The following is a 26,716-nucleotide window of genomic DNA, read 5'->3' on the forward strand; positions in this document are numbered from 1 at the left end:
TGTTTTTTTTGTTTGTCCCCAAGAATGAATGGCACTTGGACAGAATGTAAGAAATGAATGAATACAATAAAGGCTGAAATTGCAAGGCACAACAAGTCCACTGTTCGGAGGCATTACTAATTAAAGCTCCAAGCACAACAACTTATTAGCCAAATGAAAGCAAACGATCCCAGATAAGCGGACATCACTTAGGAGAAAAGTCTGTTCATTGTTCATTCTGTTGTCCCTTCACCAACATGACTAATTATTAATTTAGTTTTCGGCAAAAAAAAAACAAAACAAACAACATATATATATATATATATATATATATATATATATATACATATATATATATATATATATATCACAATACCCATTCAAACTGAAAGCATACATACAAACATACAGACATGTTACTGAGTGCTGCAACTCCACCCCCTCAGCTTCACATACTCTATATGTGAACTCCCAAAGTGTTGACTGCAGTCTGAAGGCCAAAGCGTTACGGGGGAGCGACACAGCCTGCACAGGCGTGCGCTTCGGCGCTGTGGCTCTGAGGGGATTCGGGCTGTTCTCTGCCGAGTTTTAGTTCCTCTGGAGGGAACTCTGGGCTGCTGACGTGGCCGCGCTCGCCGCTGCCGTCTGGAACGTGCGATTGGTGAGCACGCCCTGAGAAAACTCCTGCTGCGCTTTCTGGAAGCTCGCACCGGTGTGGCGGTAATGAGAGTGAACCTGAAAACAGTCGCAGTGACGGCTCAGGAGTGACACTAGGATAAATCAAGTGATATTTAAAAAATAAAAATAAATAAATAAATAAAACACCACGTACCATTTTAAGAAGGATGACCGACAGCACGGCGCACACGGTGAAGAACACTGCGACCACCATCATTACTGCGCTCACCGCCAGGTGGCCGCTGATCTCCGTGAGAGCCGAAATCCAACCGCTGTAAACACAACAGCGGGAGTGTAACGACGGAAATCCTTTAGTAAACCGGCCAGGTCAAAAAGATGACTAGCATGATGAAGATAAATGAAGCAGGAGAGAGAAAATGAGGCGACAGAGCGCACAGATGCAGGGAGAGACCTACTTCAGATACAGAGGAGGAAAGCGCAGAAAGGCCCGATAGGTGTTAATGCAAGGAGATGGAGCCTTCAGCATAGACAGAGCAGAAGCCTTAGAGATCAGCACAAAGACTCCTGTTCCACAAGTGAGAGGCCAGAAAAAAGAGCTCTTGGGTTAAAAAAAATAATCATAAGCTTCTCTGAGGAAGTAAGCACACCCCTTTATCAAATGTTGCCTTCATTTAAAAAATGATTATTATTATTATTTTTTTTTTTTACATGTATATGTAATCTCAATGCTGCTGAATGTACTACAGAACACCACAAGAACCTGAACTTCACTGAACTAATGAATTCAGCAGCTGGTGTTCCTCACTTTGACGGAAATACAAAGCATTTCGTGTCACAGCATCGACAGCTTCCACCAAATACGCAGAAACCGATATCCTGTTTGTTTATTTCTATACTGGACTCTAGCGCGAGATTTCAAAAGGCTGCAATATTCACATGCTAATGTCTTCTCACAGACATTTCAGGTGTGAGCAGAGATACCGTTACCCCTGAAGTTACTTTCCAATAACAGCACATCCTGAAGTATGTGCACACCTGACCATCGCACACATTTTCTACAAGTTGGAAGCACACAGTTGTAGAGGATGTGTTTGTATACCGCTGTTCACAAAGCGAGCTCCGTGAAGACACGGTTTGCCAAGTTTTATGTGCAAGAACTCGAGTATCCTGCACAGATCCCTGACCTCAACCCCACTGAACACCGACTGCACCCCAGACCTCCGAAATTATTAATGCTCTTGTAGCTGAATGAACACAAATCCACACAGCCACGCTCCAAAATCTAGTGGAAAGCCTTCCCAGAAGAGTGGAGCTTATTATAACAGCAAAAGTGGGAATAAAGCTGGAACAGGAGGTTCATATACGTAGTGTATTTTATTCCTCTTATACTACAGCAATTTGCGAACGATTCCCCTCCCCCCCAAAAAACATTTAAATAAAGAACGGCTCATACTTTTTTTTTTATCACTTTATAGTTACATTCAGTGTTATAGAACATTTAGTTCCTGTTATTCCTTACATTATAGCAGCTATAAACAGTCATTCCCTTACTAGCCTCTTTTGTTATCTATCTTGTAGTTATTATGACAAATCAATACAGCCTATCTGTCCTGAAGACTCCTCACATGTTGGAAGGTTACAGCTTTACCTCGGACTATTTAAAAAAAAATAATAATAATAATAAAAAAAAGCAGACACCTGAGACTTTTTCCATAAATGTCAAATAAACGTCTCTGTCCAGAAAACTTCACCAGATCAACAATTACACGTTTTTTTTAAATCAGTTTACATGTCATACACGTCCCTGCGTAAGTTGTGACTACAGAAACGTATTCGAACGAGTGCGTTAAAATAAACTTGCGATTTGCCTTGCGGCAGAACTTACTGTCTGAGCCGTTATAGAGAATTAATCCACACCTTCTGACCAATAAAGAAGACGTATAGGTGAGCAAAGTGATCCCAGCAACGTTTAACGAGGTTTCAATTAATCATCTCCGTATTGGCTGTGAACAAAACGTTCAGCTGTTCAACTGAATCAAGGAGAGCTTTACAAGGAAAGTTTAGTGTTTCTTTCAGTTATTGGGTTTATTTATTTATTTTATTAAAAAGAAGGGTTCTTTAGGTACTGATTCAAAGAAACACTAAAGTTGTGCAAATATTTAACAAGTTTCATGTTTGTTCAAGAGATGCACTTCCTCACGCCTCTCCAATGCACATATTCTCACTACAACATCCCAGAAAAGGATTTTTTTTAAATAATAATAATAAAACTGACAGATTATAGGAGTTTGCGCACTCACCTGTTGCCCCATCGGGGTATACCGACAGACTGAATAATCATCACCACAACTTGGGAAAAGAAGATAAAGAAGAAGGAAAAGAAACTGAAGGAGCTGTCGGACCTGAAAGAGAAAAAACAAAACATCAGTTAGAAAATTCAACGGCAAAATCCTACACAACACGGGACGCTTCCATCTCAAAACATTTTTATATTATGAGGTACAGATCTCCTGACACAACTATGTTATAATCAATAAACTGCCACCATAATCCAAAATGAAAACTAACATCAACACTAATTTGAGGTCGACTGATCGATCGGTTTTGCAGATTAATAAGCACCGGTAACCGATCGCTGGAACTATTCGGTTATCGGAAAAATCCACACCGATAGTTTTTCCCGGTTGTGTCCGTTGAGAAGGGTCCGCTGTCATTATTATACAGTACGAGAGCGGCCTCTACAGGCTAAATGAAAACCATCGCTGACAAATTTTGTTGTGATATCTGAAGTGTTTTTTTTTTTAATTAATTTTGGATGTCTCTATTTTTATTTGCTATTTGGAGTCTTACTTTTTGGTTCAGTTTGATTGTAGATCTATTATTTACTTTTATATATATTAACATTTATTTCGTTTTTAAAAAGTACAGCACATCATCATGCTACAGTCGGTACTGTTTATTTTTGTAGTAAAGTTCAGCAGTATTTTACTTTTCCTTCAGTATCGATTTTAAAAACCTAAATCGGTCGATTAATCGGTTACCGGCTTAGTTAGTTATCGGTATCTGTAAAATCCACTAATCGGTCGACCTCTAATATTTCTAATGCAGTTCCCAGTTTAATATGGCTGCGTAAAACTGTGGAGATCCTCACTTGAAAGCCTTGTAGACGGGCCGGAACCAGCAGAGGAAAGAGCAGGGGGTGAAGAGGATGAACCACAGAATGGAGAGGCCAAAATCCACTCCGTAATCGGCTTTAACCGTGAAGTACGCCAGACACGCCAGTACGTTTAAAAACAGTGTCACACAATACACTGAGAAAGTAGGAGATAAAGAAGGAAAGAAGGGACAAAAGACAACAGTACTTGGGTATGAAATAAGAGCAGAATACAGAAGTATACAATAGTTTGGGTGTGACCAGCAAGTCGTCTGACATCTCGGTCACTTGATTCGGGTTAGATATCCCTGTTGCTTTTATCACAGCAGCTGCCACACCCATTCTTAGGAATCTTAACCCTGCCTTACTGGAAAACTATCAACCTAATTTTACTCTACCTTTCGAGAGTTACCTTTCTATTGGTGAAAATGTAGTTGCGTCACAGTTACAAACCTTGCTGAACAATAATACTTTTTTGAAATATTTCACTCTGGCTTTCAAACACTTCACAGCACCCAGGACACACTCACGCGAACACGTTTCAGTGATCTCATCTCTCTGAGGTGCCGCCTTCAATACTGTGAATCACAGCATATGCGTTTGCCATATCTATTGAGGCTACAGACTTAAGCTCTTGTTCAACAGACACCAATCTGTCACAATCAGGAATCAAAAACCAGCCAATGCTTCTGCAGCTCAGGATCAGTTCTTGGCCCTGTCCTTTCCATTACTTACCCAGTGTCTCCGAGTCACATCACACAGCATTCACAATCTCAGTGTTCACTCTTATTTGGTATAATGATACTCAGATTTATGTAAGCCTAGATCTACCACAAGCATACCACCACCTGCTCTTACGTCATGTAACCCAGATATAAAACTATATGACTGAATGGCAAGTTTTCTAAAGCAACGAAGAATGTGAAATAATTATTGGCCCTAAATCAAGAGCACACTGATCGATCATTATCAACCCCTCATCAGTAGTGTATCACCTGGGCGTTACTATTGACCTCTTTCTTGGTTCTTTTTCTTCCACACTAGCTGCGTTTACATGGACAACAATAATCCACTCTTAATCCGATTAAGACCATACTCTAATTAAGAAACTACCATGTAAACAGCAATTTTTACTTACCTTAATCTAATTAAGGTCATAATCGAAGTAAGCAATAATCTAATTAAGACAGGTGGAGCACTCCTGTTTTAGTCGCATTATGGACGTGTAGTAGTGACATGTAAACACCTTAATCACATTATGAACGTCGTGTGGGAGTTTTCACTGCATTTTACGACAGGACACGATCACACACAGCAGTTTTACATTTTACGGCGAACAAGAGAGTTCGGCTGTGTCACAAATCGCATACTTTCCTACCATAGGCCTGTAGTGGGGAAAAATACATGTATCTCGGCTACTATATAGACGGTAACTACGCGATTTGGGACACACCCACCGCTTCAAGCAGTTGTCTATTAGCACGTACAGCATGACAAATAATTAACCGCACTTGAAGCGTTCGTAAAAAAAAATAAATAAATAAAAACACCCAAAACTGTATACGGTTCCATAACGAAGACGAACTGTATGTTGATACGTGAAATTCTGGAGGGACGTCGGACGGCGTGGCGCGGTGACGTAATGACGCGGGCTGTTAATCTAACTATGTTCTAAAACATGTAAAACGGGAACATGACAGGAGTATTCTAAAAGCGACTCATGTAAACACCTTAATCACATTATTATCTTACTCAGATTAAGGTCAATAATTAGATTACTGCTGTCCATGTAAACGTAGTCACTCACAATACGCTCCCCTCAGACATTCACAGCTGAACACAAGTTAAACTTTGGTCCATGTTTGTTTCACCACTCATTCTGATACTGCAACCCCCCCCCCACCATACTGCAATCCCCCCACCATTCTGCACTCCCCCACTCCATACTGCAATCCCCCCACCATACTTCATTCGCCCCCCCCAGCATACTGCAATCCCCCCCACCATACTGCATTCCCCCCCACCAGCATACTGCAATCCCCCCCACCATACTGCATTCCCCCCCACCAGCATACTGCAATCCCCCCCGCCATACTGCATTCCCCCCCACCATACTGCATTCCCACCCACCAGCATACTGCAATCCCCCACTCCATACTGCAATCCCCCACTCCATACTGCAATCCCCCCACCATACTGCAATCCCCCCACCATACTGCACCCCCCCCCACCAGCATACTGCAATCCCCCCCACCATACTGCATTCCCCCCCACCATACTGCACTCCCCCACTCCATACTGCAATCCCCTCCACCATACTGCACTCCCCTCCACTATACTGCAATCCCCCCACCATACTTCATTCCCCCCCCAGCATACTGCAATCCCCCCCACCATACTGCATTCCCCCCCACCAGCATACTGCAATCCCCCCCACCATACTGCATTCCCCCCCACCATACTGCATTCCCACCCACCAGCATACTGCAATCCCCCACTCCATACTGCAATCCCCCACTCCATACTGCAATCCCCCACTCCATACTGCATCCCCCCCCCACCAGCATACTGCAATCCCCCCCACCATACTGCATTCCCCCCCACCATACTGCATTCCCCCCCACCATACTGCACTCCCCCACTCCATACTGCAATCCCCTCCACCATACTGCACTCCCCCCCACCATACTGCAATCCCCCCCACCATACTGCAATCCCCCCCACCATTCTGCAATCCCCCCCACCATTCTGCAATCCCCCCCACCATTCTGCACTCCCCCACTCCATACTGCAATCCCCTCCACCATACTGCACTCCCCTCCACCATACTGCAATCCCCCCCACCATTCTGCAATCCCCCCACCATTCTGCACTCCCCCACTCCATACTGCAATCCCCTCCACCATACTGCAATCCCCTCCACCATACTGCAATCGCCCCCATCATACTGCAATCCCCCACCATACTGCAACCCCCCCCATACTGCATTCCCCCCCCCAGCATACTGCATTCCCCCCCAGCATACTGCAATCCCCCCCCCCAGCATACTGCAATCCCCCCCACCATACTGCATTCCCCCCCCCCAGCATACTGCAATTCCCCCCACCATACTGCATTCCCCCCCCCCAGCATACTGCAATCCCCCAGTCCATACTGCAATCCCCCCACCATACTGCATCCCCCCCCACCAGCATACTGCATTCCCCCCCACCATTCTGCACTCCCCCACTCCATACTGCAATCCCCTCCACCATACTGCAATCGCCCCCATCATACTGCAAACCCCTCCCCCATCATACTGCAATCCCCCACCATACTGCAACCCCCCCCATTGGCAACGTTAGCGTCACAACGCCAATGTAAACCGAACAGGGAAAACTGAGCAGATTTGAATTTTTCGCTTTAAAGATATGACAATTAAAATGACCTTTTCTTTTTTTAAATGAGATTTTGTAAATACATACGCATCCACAGGTAATACATCATTTTGCAGAGACGTCTGTGTTGCTCTGGAATTTCCTCTGAGAAGTCCTGGTAGAAGCATGGCTTTATGGGAAACACTTTGGGCAAGGGGGGCCAGTTGTTCTCTTTGCCTGTGGAGAGGAAGTGGAACGTATGCACCCCACCTAAAATACCTACATACATTTATATTACTTTGATGCATGTCCATTATAGAGGCTGCGCACAGTACCTGTAACTCGCTCTCTGGTCTGTAGCTCCTGTTCTCTGCGCTCGAGCTCGGCTGCTTTCCTCTCCAGCTCCTCCTGCTGTCTCAGCAGATTGGCCTGGCCTGTGGCTGCGGCTGCCTGTGGGAGCAGCACAGGGGTTTATACGTACGTTCAGCTAATGTGTACTGTGCATCACATCGTGGAAGGGTCCACAAATAGCTGCACTGTAGCCATTTCATTATACTGCTATTTCACACGCTCTTGTGTGATGCTGACCTGAGGGCTGGGCTCCAAAGAGGGCTGCAGCACAGCAGGCTGGGACGGGACGGTAGAGGCTGGGATAGTGGTGCCTTCCTACACACAATTAACAAAACACACACGAGAGTTAAAGGTCAAACTTAACTCCAATGACCAGAGAACGCATGCAAAGGTTTAACAGACGATCCCTAAAGAGCCACCCGCTGGTTTATTTGTTTGTCATTTTATTTTATTCAACCCATCTTAGTCAATCTCTTGTGTCATCATATGTGTATCGGTTGTTTTCTATAGATACCAATCTAGAGATGGCACAAATAGACCTGACACAGAAAAAAAGACAAGGCTGCAACCCTTCTATTTCCTAGAAGACATTTTCTGCAAAGTGTATAAACAGGAAGAAGGGGTAAATGCTAAAGGTGTGTGGGACTGTGTGTGGGACATTCTCACCTCCTCCTTCAGTTACTCAATTGGTTTGTATCTGCATACAATATTTCCTAAAGAACTTAATTGGTTCTACAGGGTGTCCAAAAAAGCTCCATACGTTCAGGAAAGTAACACTTTTCAGCAAAATGCCTTCCAAAATTTTTCATATTTAGTTTATATTTTATATATACACAACCGGTTTAGACACACTCGTTTTTTATTTTTATTTTCCACACATATTAGAATAATAATAAAGTCATCAAAACTCTGGAGTAACACAAATGGAACTATGGGAATTATGTTGTGATAAAAAAAAATAAATCCAAAATAAATCAAAATAATTGAAGATTTTAGCATATTTAAAGTAGACGCCCTTTTTGTCTAGAATTTCCAGAGATGTATTCTTGGCATTTTCTCGACCGATTTCTTGAGGAATTTCGCCTGAGATGCTTTTTAAACAGTATTAAAGAAGTTCACAACGACACTGGACTCTTATCGGCTGCTTGTCGGAATATTTCGCTCCGAGTCGTCGGTTTAAAAAAAGATTTTTTGTAAATAAAATGTTAGTTTTCTAATGAAAGAAATGAATGTGTCGGCACGATTATATTTTTGTCTACAACACCGATTTCAAACATTTAATCACACACCTTCAGATCAAAAGCTTTTTAACATCATGAGAAACATTTCAGTCGAGCGTCCCAAAACTTTTGACCGGTAGTGTGTGTATATTTTATTCATATGTATATATATATATATTAGATGGCCTTTAAGAACGCCACTGACAAAAGAAGAACGTATTGAGAACATTCTCATGGCTGGATCAGGAAACTGTCACAAGGTTGCGATAAACTTTAACAGGAAACATGGCAAACACATCACACCCCCCCCCCCCCCCCCACACACACACACACACACACACACGACTCTGTTGCCAAACTTATTAACAAATTCAAAAAGACTGGAAGTGTTGTTGACCAAACAATTCAATTCAATTGTATTTGTATAGTTTAACAACAGACATTGTCTCAGGATATAGATTTTAAATATATGAATTTATTAGGGATAAATTCCCTAATTCCCCCAAACAGGAAGTGGACGTCCACGGACATCCACTGACGAAGGCACAACCGACGTGGTACTAGCAAACATAGTCCCCTGTGTATAGAGACTTTTGGGACACCCTGTATTTCCTCAAAATATTAACAAATCAGTCACTCAAAACACAGCAACCCTGACTAGGACTAATCTAGAAGGATTTGACTGAAGAACGAATGCGCAGCATGCCACACAAGCAACCCACTTTTCCCAGTACACTCCCACGCTAATCACCAGGTCAGATTTTCAACCTTGAGCTTCATATCTTCACCCGCTCTCATGCACGAAAGATAATCACAACCTCCCGTTGGACTTTCTTTACTTTCCCGACATCCCTTCATTTGAGATATTTCTTATTCTGTTATGAATACTTACAGAGTCGTTGCCAGGGAAAGGCTGGTATTGCTGCACATGATCCACTCCAGGATGAGTCACCTGTGTGACAGATGGATCCTGAAAGAGAACGCCACATGTCACGGTTTATTAGGATTCTGTGATTCAGCTCTTAGATATGTGCAGCTCACAAACTGTGTAGGACAAGTATGCATAAATCACTTATAATCACCTATCATTAGAATCGCTTAGTCATTCATCATCTAAATATTTAATACTGAATCAGCTGGAGCAATGTATTATTGATGGCTGGAGATAAAAGGCAAAATACCGAACGTGTAGCATCATCATTCATAGCAAAACGAGGTGCACATGACTCTGCAAAAACCACAGGATGTAATCTATTGTAGTATATACATGTTTTCATAACCCATGTGCAAAAGGTCGTTGTTTAGATCCTTCAGTGGCAAGTCACATGTTTTTAAAGCCCAAATTACACCACCACCTTACAAAGCAAAAAAAAAAAAAGAAAAGAAAAAGGGGGGGGGAAGGAATTTTTACAATGCAATGTACAATGGATTTAAAAGATTCCACACCACCCTGTTAAAATGGCAGGGTTTTGTGACGTAAAGGAATGAAGCCAAGATAAACCATGTCAGATCTTTTCCTACCTTCAATGTGAAATTGCAAAGTAAATAAATAACGTGAAAAACAAATCAGAAACATTTATAAGTAAAGAAAAATAAACTTACAATAACCTAGTTGCATAAGTGTGCACACCCGTAAACAAAGACTTTGTTGAAGCACCTTTTGATTTTATTACAATACTCAGTCTTTTTGGGTAAGAGTCTATCAACGTGGCTTATCTTTTGTCCACTCTTTGGTGCAAAAACATTCTAGACTGAATGATCTTCAGGTCACCCCACTGATTTGTAGTTGGATTCAGGTCTGGGCTCGGGCTGGGGCATTCATAAACATTGGCCTTCTTTTGGTTAAACTGTTCCTTTGTTGATTTGGGTGTATGCTTTGGATCATTTTCATGCTGAAAGGTGAAATTCCTTTTCATCTTCAGTTTACTAGCAGATACCTGAAAGATTTGCACTAAAATCAGCTGGTATTTGTAGCTATTCATGATTTCCTCCACCTTGATAAAAGCCCCAGTTCTGGATGAAGTAAAGCAGCCCTAAAGCATGATGCTGCCACCACCATGCTTCACCGTGGGTATGGTGTTCTTTTAGTGATGTGGGGTTTTTTTTTGCACAAAACAAGCCTTTTGCAATTATGGAATTATTCTATTACCTTTTGGAATTGGTCTCATCAGACTACAACACATTTTGCCACACAGTTTGGGGTGATTCACTTGAGCTTGGATGATTTTTGTGAGAAAAGGCTTTGGTCTAGTCACCCTTCCCCATAGCCCAGACATGTGAAGAATACAAGAGATTCTTGTCATATGCACAGAGTAATCAGTACTTGTCAGACATTCCTGCAGCTCCTTTAATTTTGATGTAGGTCTCCTGTCAGCCTCCCTGGTAAGTTTTTGTCTTGTCCTTTTGTCAATTTTGGACGGACGTCCTGTCCTTGGTGATATCACTGTGCTGCTCCATTTTCTCCACTTGTTGATGATGGCCTTCACAGTGTTCCATGGTATAACTAATGTTTTGTAAATACTTTTATACCACTCTCCTGATTCAGTCCTTTCGACAGTGAGACCCTGTACATGCATTGTCAGCTCTGTGCGGCTTCAGCAGTCAGATGAAACCGAGAAGACGTACAGAAAATCCTACAGAAACAGCTGATCTTTATTTGGGGTTAATCTGAATAATTTCATTGATGACAGATGTATAACAATTACTTTTGAACATGAGATTGAATGTGATTGGTTCATTCTGAACACAGCCACGTCCTCAATTATAAAAGGGTGTGCAAACTTATGCGACCTGTTTATTGTAAGGTTATTTTTCCTTTAAAATGTTTGATTGCTGCCACCCCCCCCCTTCACTTTTCACAATCACAAAAACCTGCCATTTTAACAGGGGTGTGTCGACTTTTTATATCCACCGGACATGACACAGCATAAACTGAAGCAAATATTTAAAGAGCGTTCAAGCTTTCGATTTCCAGAGTTCAGAACTACAAATTAACCTCACGCCATCGAACACATCCAGAAGATCGAGTCATCTCGGATCACACCTGGTAGAATTCTCACAAAGTTTTACTGGAGTAGACGTTACACAACCACACGAGGGACGAGATTTTTTTTCCCCTCCCCAAGTTAAATAGTTCTGCTAATCATTTTACACGAATATATTCAAAAGACAGCACCTTGTACCTGACCGAGACAGCTCTGTTCAGTCAGCTAGACCTCAGACCGTGCTCTAGGCTATAGACTAACCTAACCAGCAGTTCCTCTCAGCCATTGAAGAATTTTTTTTACTGAATTGCCTAATTAAATAACTGGCTAGTCCACTGAACCCATTCACTCTATTTTAGAAAAATCGCTCACGCCCTGTAAGCAAACATTAAGAGCAGTCACGTCACAAAGACAACAAGAGGAACGTTCACTTCCCAAAGCAAAGTTTTAGGAGGGGGAGAGAAAGCCACCTGCTCCATTGTCCTGTTCCAATATGTGAGCTAAAATGTGCCATAAATTTGGATGTTCGGAAACATGATCGATCTATTTTTTTCTCAGAGACAAACGGATAATCATAACATAAGGGATTTCTGACAGAATTTCTTGCCTTTATTAAACACTGCACCTCACCTTGAAGGGATACAAAAAGAGGAAAAGCCCAAATTGTGCACCTAAATGAACAGTTTCACTTAATATTATATTCTTTTAATTATATGTGGATATTAGATACACTGCTTAACATCAACCCACGTAAAAGAACTGAACGGGAACACTTCTGCTAAACAATTATTATAAGACTTGTAGATTTTACGCCTCTACAGACGGCGGTACACTACTTTCCTGTATTTCTGTGAAGCAAAATCATACACATGAATACCATACAGTAGAGAAACACACCGAGTTTCAAATGAAGGCTCTGCCCTCATGACACTGGGGTTGTTATGTAGATGTGGACTGGCATAAATTTGGCTTGACGTATATTCGATCTTCGCAAATTAAGGAAACGTCTCAATTTAAATACGACATTCTTATACATGTTTCTATCTTCAATAGCTTTTGAAGAGAATGATTTACAGTCACTTAACCAACTGTTCATGTAGGTGTCAGCTATAATGCACACCTTTTAGACTTATCATATTTCATAAAATAGCAAATCATATGCAAATATTGCCACGTATTTCACTACAGAATGGACTCGTACACAAAATATACCATAATTTAAAGCTTAATAAGATTTGAAGAGGATGACTTACAGTCACAAACCCAACTGTAAAGTGTGATATTTATTTTAATAAATATCAAAAATGTTAAAAGGTGTGTGCATCATACCTGACACCTAGATCAACACTTTACATTTGGTTGTATAACTAAGTCACTCATCAAATGCTATTAAGATTTAAAGTATGGTGTATATTTTATTGGTATATTTGGTGTAATATATGCTAAATATAGTACACTGTTTATCTGAATAAATATCGACTTCATGCCAGTCAGATGTGGTGTGTCTTATGTTTCATTCTGTTGGCGCAGCAGGCTTGAAGGCCTACACCATTAAACAAAACCAGCCAGTCTAAACTCAATTAAGAAGTTAATGGAATAAAAATAAACGAGCAGGTATACATGGGGTGTGCAAAATACCACAATAATAAATACGTTTTCATGCCAACACCGCTGTAATCTTTGTAACATGACAAAGAATTACCCGAAGCACTTCCTCCAACATTACCAATCCGCCTCGAAGTAAAGCCGAGCGCTGATTGGCTCACGGACATGTCAATCACATGATGCATCCCACCCGAATCTGTGCCTATCCCACATCATTGGCTTCCTGTAGAATATCACTCAAACTCGGTGTGTAAGGAGATTTACATACACCGTTTTATCCCTACAAACCTTACCGTTTAATCCCTACAAACCTTACCGTCTTACCTGAAAAGGGTTGACGTCTACTGGGTAGTCAAAGTTATTCTCGAAACCTGACATCCTGACGGAGGTTTATCCGGAACTGAAATATAATAAACAGATCCGTCGTGTAGCAGTTGCAAACGTTGGAACGGCTCTACGCACTTCCGCAGTTGATACACAGCGCGCATGCGCATCAGGCTGACCTACGCGTCACGCGTTACACGTTAAAAAAAATCTATATATTTAAAAAATATATATATAAATAATTTTTACATCACTCTGTGGAGATTTGAATATTCAGAAATTAATTAAAAATAATTAAATAATAAAATTATTCGCCCCCCCCCCAGTATAGTATAGAGTATATATTATTCACAATGTTAACGTCTAATATAAACGTGATTAGAGTTAAAAACGACAAAACATATAAACACGGGAAGTGGTTAAATTATTTTAAAGTCTTTTTGGTGAGAATTTTATATCATAACATTATTAGTTGTGTAAAACATGATGGATTTCCGGTTTGGTAGCCGTCGTGTGACGTCACACCAGCGCTAGAGCCACCGTTGCAGAGATGGAGGAAGTGAGAGGTGGGTTTCCTCCACTGTTTTCATTCGGCTTTCATTTTCTTTCTTTTTTTACATCAGTTACATTAAATGAAAGCGGTCAGGATGAGCGTGTCTCTGTGTGTGTGTGTGTGTGTGTGTGTGTGTGTGTGTGTGTTAGTGTGTGTTAGTGACTGTGTGTTTATTGTGCACTTGGGCTCCATAGCGCAGTGCAGCTGACTGTCAGTGTGGATTTGCCAGTAGCCGCAGTAGGACCTGAGAAAGCCCTGCTGCTGGACCATGACAGACAATTAAATGCTTATTTTAGATCTCAGAGCACATGACAGTGTGAGGTAGACAGGGAAACGTAAAATCTGAACCTTTTTGTGTGTCTGTAGTGTTTCCGCTGTCATGCCTTGTCCAAAACTATGCCTGGGGGAAGGTGGGGCTGGACAGTGAGGTGGCTAAGCTGGTCCTAGGTGGAGATCCTCAAGCTGTCATACAGGATGACAGACCATATGCCGAGGTAAGCATGTGTTCTTGTTAGAGCTGATCACTGATCCAGGCTTTCCTGATCATTAGGTCACCTTGCTTTTGATTCATCTGATACACACTATATGGTCAAAAGTATGTGGACACCTGACCGTCACACCCACATGTGCTAGTTGAACATCGTATCTGCTGTTATAATAACCTCCACTCTTCTGGGAAGGCTTTCCACTACGTTTTGGAGTGTGGCTGTGGGGATTTGTGTTAGTGATGTTAATTGAGGAGGTCTGGAGTGCAGTCGGCGTTCCAGTTCGTCCCAAAGGTGTTTGGTGGGGTTGAGGTCTCACTCGAGTTCTTCCACTCCAACCTCGGTGAACCATTTCTTCTTGGGCCTCGCTTTGTGCACAGGAGTGTTGTCATGCTGGAACACAGGGGCGCCAGAGCAACAGGGGCGAGCTGGCATTTTACCCGGCACTTTTCAAACTACTGGGGCGGTGACCCAGCACTTCAGGCAATAACAGACAGGTCTGAATCGGTTGAAAAACCGGGGGGGGGGGTAGGGGGTTCTATGAGCGATAAAGGGTTAATCGCACTTTGGTGCTCACTACTGCTTAATAAACGTGTGTTGAGTCAGTATCTCTAACGTTTCAATATTTTAAGTGACATATGCACATATTCTGTATTCTGAATCGATTACAGGGACATTCCTCAAATGACATCCTTCAAATAAAGTAAGTAAGGCTTGCTGGAAAAATGTTTAGCGCAGCAGAACATGAACATTTCTTCGATTTTTAAAACATATTTTAGAATGAGTGGTATCTGACTTTGTGGACGAATTTTTGGCTGTTATGAGCTGCTTGAGGAATAAAATGTGAACTGATGGTTGTGAGGTCGAAACAAACTACGCTGACGTTCATTAAAAGGTGTGTTGTGCCCTGTTATTGGGTTTATAGACAAATGACAGATGTACCTCTTCGCTCAGATAAAAAATTTGCCGCACCACTTTTATAGCAGTGGTGCCACCCCTTCTGGAACAGGTTTTGGCCTCTTAGTTCGAGTTACAGCATACTGAGACATCCTATACAGTTGTGCTTCCGACTTTGTGGCAAGCGTTTGGGGAAAAACCACATATTGCCGGGTGTCCACATACTTTTGGCTACTTACATTAACTGTAATCCTGCTTGATTAGTCATACAGATTAATTTTACGTTAGGATTCACTTGATTCTTGCAGCTGACATGACGTGGTTACCACAGTGGCAGCGTCTATTAGGTTGATGGCAGAAAAAAGTACTTTGTTTTATTTTCAGTCAGAAGGAAAGGAAAAAAAGTTCTGTCCTCGATTAGTCTCAGTATTAATAGTTCGAATGAATCCCACGTCGAGGTTTTAATCAGTGAGGATTTTAATCACTGGTTTGTTAATAGATTCAGCCCACACCTTGCTTCAGTGGATAATCTCACCTGGAAAGTGTAGACTGCAATCACAGTATACTGCATAGTTGTCGAAGAGTCGTTATTTTATAGAAGAGGAGAATCCTTTTGAGTCTGGATTCTCCTCTTCCTTGTGTCATCTCTGGGAATTTTTCCTTGCTACTGTCATATCTGGCTTGCTCATTTGGGATCTAAATCTACATCCAGATTTTTATAAAGCTGCTTTATGACGGTGTGTATCGTTAAAAGTGCTATACATTTCAAATGAATTGAAACTGACGCATACCGTTTAGCTGAACAAATCCATAAATAGGCTTGGTCTTTTTAGGATGTCTATTCTCGTCTTGGCCTGGATCCTAACAAAACTACTGGGTCTATTTAAAATAATGGAACCCCTCCTGTGAGACACATATAAATGTCATAAGTCAAGCAGGGCCTGTGTGAAGGTGTAGTGTATGTGGAAAAATCTATAGAAGCTTTTGTCTTAGTAGGCTCATTTCTTTTGGCATAATCATTAAAGGGTGGGGGGGGGGGGGTTTAATAATTAGACACTCAGGCTGTTTAGTTAGTTGTATCTTGGCTGACTCTGGGTTCCATCATTACCTAATAAAAAGTCTACAGTTGTTCATAAATCTGCAGTTAGTCTCTAGAGCATGTTGTAATATACAGTATGTGTGTTTATTAGCTTTGGATGGGTGCCCACCCTAAGGGAGATGCTCTTATCAAAGACAATCGAATATCACAGAGGACACTGGGCCAGTGGATCGCTGATTACCCAGCGTGTTTGGGGTCAAAGGTCAAAGACACATTTCACGGACAGCTCCCCTTCTTGTTTAAAGTGCTGTCCGTCAACACTGCGCTGTCCATCCAAGCTCATCCCAACAGAGTGAGTATAGAAGGGTTAACATACTGTACTGTAGAATAATACATAGACTGTACTAGAGGTGGACCGATAATGGATTTTACAGATAATTAAGTCGGGCAGTACCTACCTGCGGATAACCGATTAATCGACCGATAGTTTTTTTTTTTAAATTGATACTGAATGAAAACATAACGCTCAAAGTAAAATACTGCTGAACTTTATTACAAAAATAAACAGCACTGACTGTACCGTGAAAATGTACTGTACTGTTTAAAATGAAATAAATATTAACGTAAATAAAAGATATACATACAAACTGAACCAAAAAGTAATACTCCACAATAACCAGTAAAAATAGAGACATACAAAGTGAATAAAAAACACTTCAAATAGCACAACAAAATTCATCAGCGATCGTTTTTATTTCGCCTCTAGAGGCCGCTCACGCAACGGACGCAACCGGGGAAAACTATCGGTGTGGATTTTTGCCCATAACCGATAGTTCCAGCGATCGGTCATCATGTGCTGATTTATCTGCAAAACCGATCGATCGGTCGACCTCTACACTGTACTTCACTGTACAATACGTTCTATTTAAAGCATATTCCCAGCTTCTAATCAGTTACTAAATACTTCTCAGGAGCTAGCAGCTAAGCTACATGCGCAATTCCCCGAGCACTACCCCGATAACAATCATAAGCCCGAGATGGCGATTGCACTGACTGAGTTCGAAGGCCTCTGTGGTTTTCGGCCGGTGGAAGAAATCATTTCCTTTCTCAAAAGTGAGTGATGAACACAGTGATTTTACACACCATATTGCATCACAGTACATTGTTACAGTGCTATATGATCAGCCCAGTGTGTGTAAAGTATGTCAGTGTTCTCATTGTTGCATGTACATTTTTCTAAATCTGTCTTTTTAAAAATATATATATATATTTGTTTTATCAGATGTCCCAGAATTCCATGCTCTGGTAGGTAATGAGGCCGCGGATGAGCTGCAGAGCAGCAGGAATAACCCTGCCCGTGCCTCTCTGGCACTGAAGAAGTGCTTCAGCAGGATGATGAACTGTGAGAAGAAAGTATTTGTAGATCAGCTGAACATGCTTGTGAAAAGAGTCTCGGAAGAAGGTAAGATCTTGAAATGTCACTTTCTAGCTGTACTTTACCTTGTGCCGTGCAAGACGTACACTGGCTGTATGTTATTTGAATGGAAAAAAATGAATTCATGCTCTTATTGTCGTAGAGGCAGCAGGTAAAGACACATCACGCAATAACGGAGAGCTGCTGCTTCGGCTCCACTCCCAGTACCCGGGTGATATCGGCTGTTTCTCCATCTACTTCCTGAACCGCATCGTGCTTCAACCAGGACAGGCCATGTTTCTGGGAGCTAATGAACCTCATGCCTACCTGTCTGGAGGTTACTCTCTCCTTTTGATCTGTTTATTTGCAACAATTTAACAAAAATTAAGTTGGAACCTTATCATTTCAATATCATGTCGTATTCAGATCCTGCTCCTCCTGAAATGTACACTCATTGGTCATATTAATAGGAACACCTGTACATCTGCTCATTTATGCAATTATCCAATCAACTGATCAAAAAAAAAAAACCCAATTTATCCAATCAATAGTAACTCATATAATCACTCTTTACAAGCGGGGTGAGCAGAAAAGCATCTCGGCACGCACAACACATCGAACCTTGAGGTGGATGAGCTACAACAGCAGAAGACCACATCATGTTCCACTCCTGTCAGCCAAGAACAGGAATCTGAGGCTATAATGGACGCAGACTCACCGAAACTGGACAGCTGAAGATTGGGGAAAAAAATCACCTGTTCTTTTTCTAATCTAAAGAGTGATTATTTCAGTTACTATATCCTTCCTGGTGGCTTGAACCAGTCTGGTCATTCTCCCCTGATCCTCTTGACCTGTCACATGATCGGTTGATTGGACAAATGCATAAGTGAGCAGATGTACAGGTATTCCTATTAAACTGACCACTGAGTGTACATTTCAAGCGGAACAGGATCTGAATACGACATGATATTGAAATTATAAGGTTTCCAACTTACTTTTTTTTTTGGCCAGGTAAAGTTTAGTTATAATTACGTATGATATTTCCAGTATATGCCATATTACTGTGTATGCAAAGTGTAAGCAGCGCCTTTTGAAAGTCCTCGACAGGCTTGAAGAGGTTCGCCTCAAGGTTTCAATTGAGAAATGTCAAATCCGCAAAGCTGAAGTCAAGTACGTTGGACACATCGAGTCAGACGCAGGAGTTTCCACTGACCCTGACAATACATCAGTTATAACCCACTGGAAGCAACGTACGCATTTAAAATCTATAAGATCATCCATACACCCGCCTTGGAGCGTTCCTGTTTGAGGCATCACGGGAGCCCTTGCAAACATTTCATAGAGAACGGCGTTGAGAACATGCATCATCTCCAAGTCATTTCTACTTGGCTGATAGATAGACTAGATAGATTGGTCATTGTTTCATCGAGTTCATCAGTTTCTTTTTTTTTTTAAATGAAAACCTGAAATGAAACGAAAATACTGACCATAATTCATCTTCCAGATTGCGTTGAATGCATGGCCTGTTCGGATAACACTGTGCGTGCCGGACTGACCCCGAAGTACATCGATGTGAACACGTTGTGTGAAATGTTAAACTACAGTCCTGCTCCAGCCAGTGCCAAAAAATTTCCCTCAGTTCAGGACCCTTCAGACCCCTGCGTTCACCTGTACGACCCTCCTGTACCGGACTTCACCGTCATGAGGATACAGGTAAGTTACACAGGGTTCACACAAGCTATAGGCTCGAGACAGTTCGAGAGTAGTTCTTGATTAGTTCTTCATCAGGTCTTCCAAGCTGTGGGATTGTGTTTCTGTGTCTGAGGAACTGAGGAAAGCAGAATTAGGGCTTCTGTTGCACTTTCAGGCAGTGCACTGGGTATTTTTGTCGCCTCACAGCTTTAGTTCGATCCTGAGCTCGGGTTTCCGAGGCTCCAGATGCACTGTGACCTTGAAAATGAATGAATGACACTTTAAAGCTGTAACATTACGTGCCATGGTTTACATTGCAAGAGGAAAATGGGCTCCTGTGTAGCGCATCAGAAAAGCGTTCGTCATATCGTCTGGAGAGCTCGAGTTCGAATCCTGGCAATGCCACTGCCATCCGTGGCCAGGAGTCCAAGAGCACAAAATTTGAGTACAGCTAAAAGGTCGCATTTACCAACAAACACCACTGTGAAAGAGCGTGCAAAACTCTTGTGCAACTACAATTTTGAAAAACTGCAACCGAAAAGAAAGAAAAAACTCGGAACAAAATCAACCATTTTTGGCCAAAACAATCACGAAAAAACTCCGCGAAATCTTGTACGGGCTGGTCAGGGTGGCATACTCTCTATCCCCGATCAATCACAGGAACACTACGCAATCATGGGCGTGTGTATGTGGAAGTGGGTAAATATCGGATACCGAGTGTGTTACACCGCCCCCCTGACACTGCACGAGCAGCAGTTTAAAACGATGCAGTCAGCTCAGAGGAAGCATGTGGTCTGGTTAGTAGCTGCTGCGTGATAGAGAGCTGACTGATAGGTGGGAATTGTGATTAAGGTGTTTACATGTCTGTAATGCGAATAAAACAGGAATACTCCACACGTCTTAATTTCAATTGTGTTTATTTAGAGTATGGCTTTAATCGGATTAAGGTCATCGATAATCGCTGTTTACATGCTAGTTTCTTAATCAGAGTATCGTCTATATCGGGTTAATATCGGAATATTGTTGTCCATGTAAACGTACTGACTGTTTTGGTGATTCCTTTACAGTACAGTTGAATATTTTTGCTATGCTCTTATCTCCAGGTCCCTCCATCGGTGAAGCAGTACACAATGAGCCCTTTGGACTGTGCGTCCATCCTATTAGTGATCCAGGGCGAGGCCAGCGCGCTCTCAGACATCATGCTGCACAGGGGTTCCGTGCTGTTCATCTCCGCCAACGAGAGCGTCACGCTGCAGGTGACATCATCTTCCGGGATGATGATGTTCCGGGCCTGCTGTCTTCTCTAGGCAAAAAGTTCAGGATGTATGGTTTTAACCTTCTACCTTTGTTTTAATATTGCTCATTCATCAGCAACTACAAGGGAACAGAACCACTATGGATATAACTTCAGACGCACACTTTGGCAATATGCCAAGTTATAAGAATCAGTATAGTGACATCTCACACACACACACACACACACAAAAATATATATGTGGTGTCTTTTGCTTGTGGTCCCGTTATTTAAACCGTATAGCAGTTGAATTGAGGTATTGCTATTTTAATAACAGGGTGACGAGTGGATTTATGAAGTGCCCATTTTCTCATCATGAACATATTACGAACATACTTAAGGCCGAGCATGAGAAATCACGATTGCTTTCGTGTTTGCCTGAAGAAAATCCAGTTAAACAAATCTCTCTTGGGGAATTCTTTCTCCTCCCTATTAATAAGCATGTGCTTTAGAAGAAATAGCCCCGTCATCATTAGATTCATCATTTGAATGCGCAGATGCATGTTTTACGTTTAATAAAATAGTTGACTTTTTAAAATTAGCATTCAGTCTAAAAAATAAGGAAGGTTATGCTTATGGTAAGTCAAATCAATTCTTCACTAGGAAAGGTTTTAACCTAGAAGACATGAACGCACATGCTCAAAACAGCAGTCTTGTCACTCTCAAGTCAAACACAACTCACTATTCAGGGACTTTTTAAGTGCAACAATAGCCACTACTGATAAATCTAGTGTATTTGGGGTTGTTGTTTTTTTTTTTTTTAAAGAAAGCAAACTGCTTTTACACTTTTTAGTAGGTTTACCCTTTCTAACAGGATGCTTTGTCAAATATGTACTGTGAAAGAGGAAACCAGTGATCAAGTTGCTGATAAAAAGTGTTTTTACTGTACATGACTTTCGTTTGTATGACTGTGAACGTTGTTACCTGTTCTCTGTAAACACCCCCCCCCACAATATAACCTTCTCCTTCCCATCCCCCCCGAGAATGCACTCACTGGAATAACGAAAGATATTTTATGAAGTATCTTAATATCTGTTTACTGTAAACTCCATGCACTTTTACACGAGGTTGCCCGAAGCGGTTTGTGTCCCAGATCCTTGATCAGAGTTCAGGGTTTGCTACCTCCAGTGAAGGCATGGATTAGCATTTTTGAATCTGCTGTGGCATGAGGTTGTGTAAACTCTACGTAAACCCTAATAAACTACAATTCTGTCTACTCATCGTGTCTCCATTTTAGTTACCTTGTATGACACAAGTTCATTACTTCTGTGACGTCAGTTCATAGCGAGGCACCATGCACACACATTCACAGTCCTTTACTCACCTAGGAGCAGTTTGTCAGCATGATCTTGGGAAGTGGGAGGAAACCAGCAAACCCAGATTAACCTGAGATCAGGATAAGACAGGGGACACAGGTGCCGTTAGGCGTTACCTGCTATGCCATGTGACACCTGAGCAATGCGAGTAAACGAATTAAATAAACCTAAATGTGTTTCTGTCCCTCCAGGATTTCGCGGTCGCAGAAATGAACGCTAAATTAAGCAAACTCCGCGACATTCGGAGGAGCGTGCGATTTTTCGAAATTCAAGCAGATTTGCCGCACATTCAGGTCTAGACGCCTCGTGTGACGTCATATTCAGCCAAAGCCCTTTTCGATTCATGTGCGACTGACGTGTGTACAGCTAAAAGGTCTCAATTACCAGCAAACATCACTGTGAAAGACCGCTGTGCAAAACAATATCACACAATCGCAACTTCACCAATTCAATTTCGCAAAATCAAGCATTTTGGTAGCAACAATCACAAAAAATTTTAATCCCTGAAATCCTGTACTGCCCTGCGATGGATTGGCACCCCGTCCAGGGTGTACCCCGCCTTGTGCCCGATGCTCCCTGGGATAGGCTCCAGGTTCCCCGTGACCCTGAAGGAAGGCTAAGCGGTATAGAAGATGGATGGATGGAAATCCTATACGGACAGGTTATTCGAATTTGAAATCATGCTGACCAAAACTGTAATTCAATCCAAACAACTACAAACACCTGATACAGCACACATTGTAGTTAAATAAACATTTATTCGAATTTTATGAATATTCTTTAAAAACAAAGTGCTAAGTTTGAAATTTTGTCCACTCAGAACTCGCTGATAATGCATTTGAAATGGACCGATTCACCATAAAGTTGTAACACGCAGTAAACTTTACATATATTATTGTGCTGGAGGATCAGTTGAGCCATTTCAACAATAAACTCCCAATTTTAGGACTGTAGTAGTTGGACTCCGCCGTTGCTGTCCGATTTGCTGTTCACACAAGTTATTCTGTCTTTCGAGTGTTTACACAGTGAGTCCAAGCTGAAAATGTGCTGCTGAATCTGACTGGCTGTGGGTCCCAGAGCCCAGTAAAGCTTCTGTAGGGCCTGGACATCGCCCAAGGCATTATGAGCCGCATAGGAAACCCCAAGCACAGTCTTAACTAAGTTCTCCTGCTTAAAACTGTGGACGCCACGGTGCTTGAGAAGCTGCCGGGTCAATGGGAGACTGTCCAGAAAGCCCACAATTCCAGCCTGGAAGACTGCTTTCAGGTCAAACTCATCCAAAACTCTGGCCAGTACAAGGCAATCAAATCTGCGAATGTTGTGACCCACCAGCAGCGGGCGTCCAAACATACGAAGGAAGGTTATGAAGGACACCAGGGCTTCCTTCAGTGAGTTGGTGAGCACCGGTCTGCGGTGAAGAAAGAGTCGATGACGCCGTACTCTGAAGCCGGTGATTCTGGAAGCACCAGGCTCCATCCTGCATCGAGGAACCATGAAGAGGTTTAATGTGTGATGACCGCTCACCGCTGCAAGCTGAACAATGTCACATGAGGGCCCTGGAGAAGAAATGATCATGGAGTGCATGTTGGAGTCAAGATAAGTCAAGGGAGCTCCAGTGAAATTTTTTTTTTCCTGATTAAAAACACCTGATGGAACATTCTCTACCAGGTAATATGATCTTTACTTTACAAAGCTAGTGTGAAGTATGCCTGCAGTCCTTGCCGAACCCTGCTGAAAAATCCAGCTTAGTCTGACCAGGTACCATCTTCCAAAACACAGACGGGGCTGGACCAAGTGGTAGACCATCTTAGATAGCTGGTAGAAAGGAAACCTCTACTATTGCAACATTGTAGACAAGTTCCTTTAAAAGAAAATAACATAAGTCAACTGGAACATCTATTTAAAAAGCAACAAGGAAGCTGAAAGATAACTTACTAGTTGGCATGGTGGTGGTTCCCTAAAGATACCCTAAAGATGATAACTATGCTCAAGTCTCATTCATTACACAGTGGATAACTTCATCTGGATGTTATAGACTAAAAGCTATAAAAACCCTACTGAAGATCTTTCCAACACACTTGGCACTGCTTGATTCTATACTATACAATTGTAGAAGAGTAACGATTTTTATTCTGACTATCTGCTGTCACCCTGAAAAGGTATCATAGATGAGTCTGGTTCTTCTCAAGGTTTCTTTCTCATGTAGTATTTTCTGTAGAGTTGTTCCTTTCCTTTCCACCTTCACCACTGGCTTGATCATTAGGGACAAATGTAAATCTTTGTCCATAATGCTTATCCTACGCAGGTCGCAGGAGAGCCTGGAGCTTATCCCTGGAAACTGGGGCACAAGGCTTGGGACACCATGGATGGGGTGCCAAACAGTCACTGGGCTCAACTGCACAAACATTTACACATTATGGACAATTTGGAAATGCCAATCAGCCTACAACTCATGTCTTTGGGAAGAACTGGAGGACCCAGAGGAAACCCCCAAAGCATGGGGAGAACGTGCAAATTACGAGCACACAGGACAGGATTTGAACTCCAAACCCTGGAGATGCGAGGCAAACATGCCCCCCAAATCTTTATCTATATCCAGTCATTTGTAAAGCTGCTTTTTTTTGCAATGACAATGCGCATTACAAAAAGCACTATATACATAAAATATACACACCTCCAAGGTTGGGGGTTCGATTCCCGCCGCTTCCCTGTGTGTGTGTGTGTGTGGAGTTTGCATGTTCTCCCCGTGCTATGGGGGTTTCCTCCGGGGACTCCGGTTTCCTCCCCCAGTCCAAGGCTATGGTGGGTTGATTGGCATGACCAAAGTGTCCGTAGTGTATGAATGGGTGTGTGAATGTGTATATACTTGTACCCTGCGATGGATGGATTGGCACCCTGTCCAGGGTGTACCTCACCTTGTGCCCCATGCTCCCTGGGATAGGCTCCAGGTTCCCCATGACCCTGTAGGATAAGCCGTATAGAAAATGGATGGATGGATGGATGAACTGAATTGGATTGAAGTCTACCAGTTTGACCAGGTAAGTCTGTGTTTTGGTAGCAGGTCAGACCACATTGGATTTTTCAGCAGGGGAATTCAGGTGTATTAAAGTAGGGAAACCATCAAACTGTGCTGGACATTTATAATCTGGTGTTTTAACAATGCAGGAAATTCTCAATAATGTTAACAAATACTGTACATACCAAGGCCAGTAGTCTCCAAATCAAAGAACACCATGTTAGGTAAATCAGTTTCACCAAAACTGACCGCCATGTCCCACTGCACACAATTTATTCCATTGTATCCAAGTTAATTTCCGCGCTCACGTTACTCAAAATTTAGGTTGTATCCCAAACGACTCCATCTTGAACATACAGTGCACTATATAGGCTGTAGACGACATTGTTTCCTCCCCATTGTAGTGCACTATGGGAGTGGAGAAGAAGACTCTGAGCTACAGCTCATACTTCCGGGTTCAGCCGCTAGTGTGTGTTGTTGCTAACTAGACGACTGGGGGATTGTTTACTTAATTATTCTGAGGGGTTTTTTTAAAACAAAAAAATTTCAATAATTTGAACATTTGCGATATTATTAAAGAATGCTCTGTTGTATCGTGTGTAGAAACAAAATATGGGCTTTAATGCTATTTTCATTTTTATGACCATTTTCTAATGAAACAGAAAGACACAAATAAAATACTGGCACATTTAATAATGGTGCGTTTGTTTATATTTTTGTACTGAGCGGATGTGATGGGTATATGAGCACGTACTGAGCGGATGTGATGGGTATATGAGTACGTACTGAGCGGGTGTGATGGGTATATGAGTACGTACTGAGCGGATGTGATGGGTATATGAGTATGTACTGAGCGGATGTGATGGTATATGAGCATGTACTGAACGGATGTGATGGGTATATGAGTATGTACTGAGTGGATGTGATGGGTATATGAGTACGTACTGAGCGGATGTGATGGGTATATGAGTATGTACTGAGCGGATGTGATGGTATATGAGTACGTACTGAGCGGGTGTGATGGGTATATGAGTACGTACTGAGCGGATGTGATGGGTATATGAGTATGTACTGAGCGGATGTGATGGTATATGAGCATGTACTGAACGGATGTGATGGGTATATGAGTATGTACTGAGTGGATGTGATGGGTATATGAGTACGTACTGAGCGGATGTGATGGGTATATGAGTATGTACTGAGCGGATGTACTGGGTATATGAGTACGTACTGAGCGGATGTGATGGTATATGAGTACATACTGAGTGGATGTGATCGTATATGAGTACGTACTGAGCTGATGTGATGGGTATATGAGTATGTACTGAGCGGATGTGATGGGTATATGAGTACGTACTGAGCGGATGTGATGGTATATGAGTATGTACTGAGCGGATG

General features: G+C 42.1%; 3 protein-coding genes across 4 annotated transcripts; 1 reads left to right on the top strand and 2 right to left on the bottom strand.

The window, feature by feature from the left end:
- Positions 1-317: 317 nt before the first annotated feature.
- On the bottom strand, positions 318-13,764 carry scamp2 (secretory carrier membrane protein 2). The gene is made up of 9 exons (XM_053642519.1): positions 13,613-13,764; positions 9,592-9,669; positions 7,717-7,794; positions 7,464-7,578; positions 7,237-7,365; positions 3,770-3,929; positions 2,919-3,020; positions 812-929; positions 318-714 (listed from the first exon to the last, which is right to left on the bottom strand). Exons 1-9 carry the CDS (start codon positions 13,664-13,666, stop codon positions 568-570), a joined length of 981 nt encoding a protein of 326 aa, XP_053498494.1. The 5' UTR covers positions 13,667-13,764; the 3' UTR covers positions 318-567.
- Positions 13,765-14,130: 366 nt separating this feature from the next.
- On the top strand, positions 14,131-22,484 carry mpi (mannose phosphate isomerase). The gene is made up of 8 exons (XM_053642322.1): positions 14,131-14,178; positions 14,532-14,659; positions 16,738-16,938; positions 17,558-17,699; positions 17,869-18,048; positions 18,164-18,337; positions 19,505-19,713; positions 20,796-22,484. Exons 1-8 carry the CDS (start codon positions 14,163-14,165, stop codon positions 20,997-20,999), a joined length of 1,254 nt encoding a protein of 417 aa, XP_053498297.1. The 5' UTR covers positions 14,131-14,162; the 3' UTR covers positions 21,000-22,484.
- Positions 22,485-22,776: 292 nt separating this feature from the next.
- On the bottom strand, positions 22,777-26,002 carry plex9.2 (PML-like exon 9.2). Of its 2 annotated transcripts, none has more exons than XM_053642163.1 (2): positions 25,504-26,002; positions 22,777-23,858 (listed from the first exon to the last, which is right to left on the bottom strand). In XM_053642163.1, the coding sequence occupies exons 1-2, from the start codon at positions 25,571-25,573 to the stop codon at positions 23,245-23,247; spliced, it is 684 nt and encodes a 227-aa protein (XP_053498138.1). In that variant the 5' UTR covers positions 25,574-26,002; the 3' UTR covers positions 22,777-23,244. The 2 variants fall into 2 exon arrangements, with proteins under 2 accessions (XP_053498138.1, XP_053498139.1); XM_053642164.1 differs by lacking the exon at positions 25,504-26,002 and adding an exon at positions 23,987-24,226.
- Between the last annotated feature and the right edge of the window lie 714 nt (positions 26,003-26,716).

The sequence above is a fragment of the Ictalurus furcatus genome, chromosome 14 (genome assembly GCF_023375685.1).
Source record: "Ictalurus furcatus strain D&B chromosome 14, Billie_1.0, whole genome shotgun sequence".
Taxonomy (NCBI): Eukaryota; Metazoa; Chordata; class Actinopteri; order Siluriformes; family Ictaluridae; genus Ictalurus; species Ictalurus furcatus.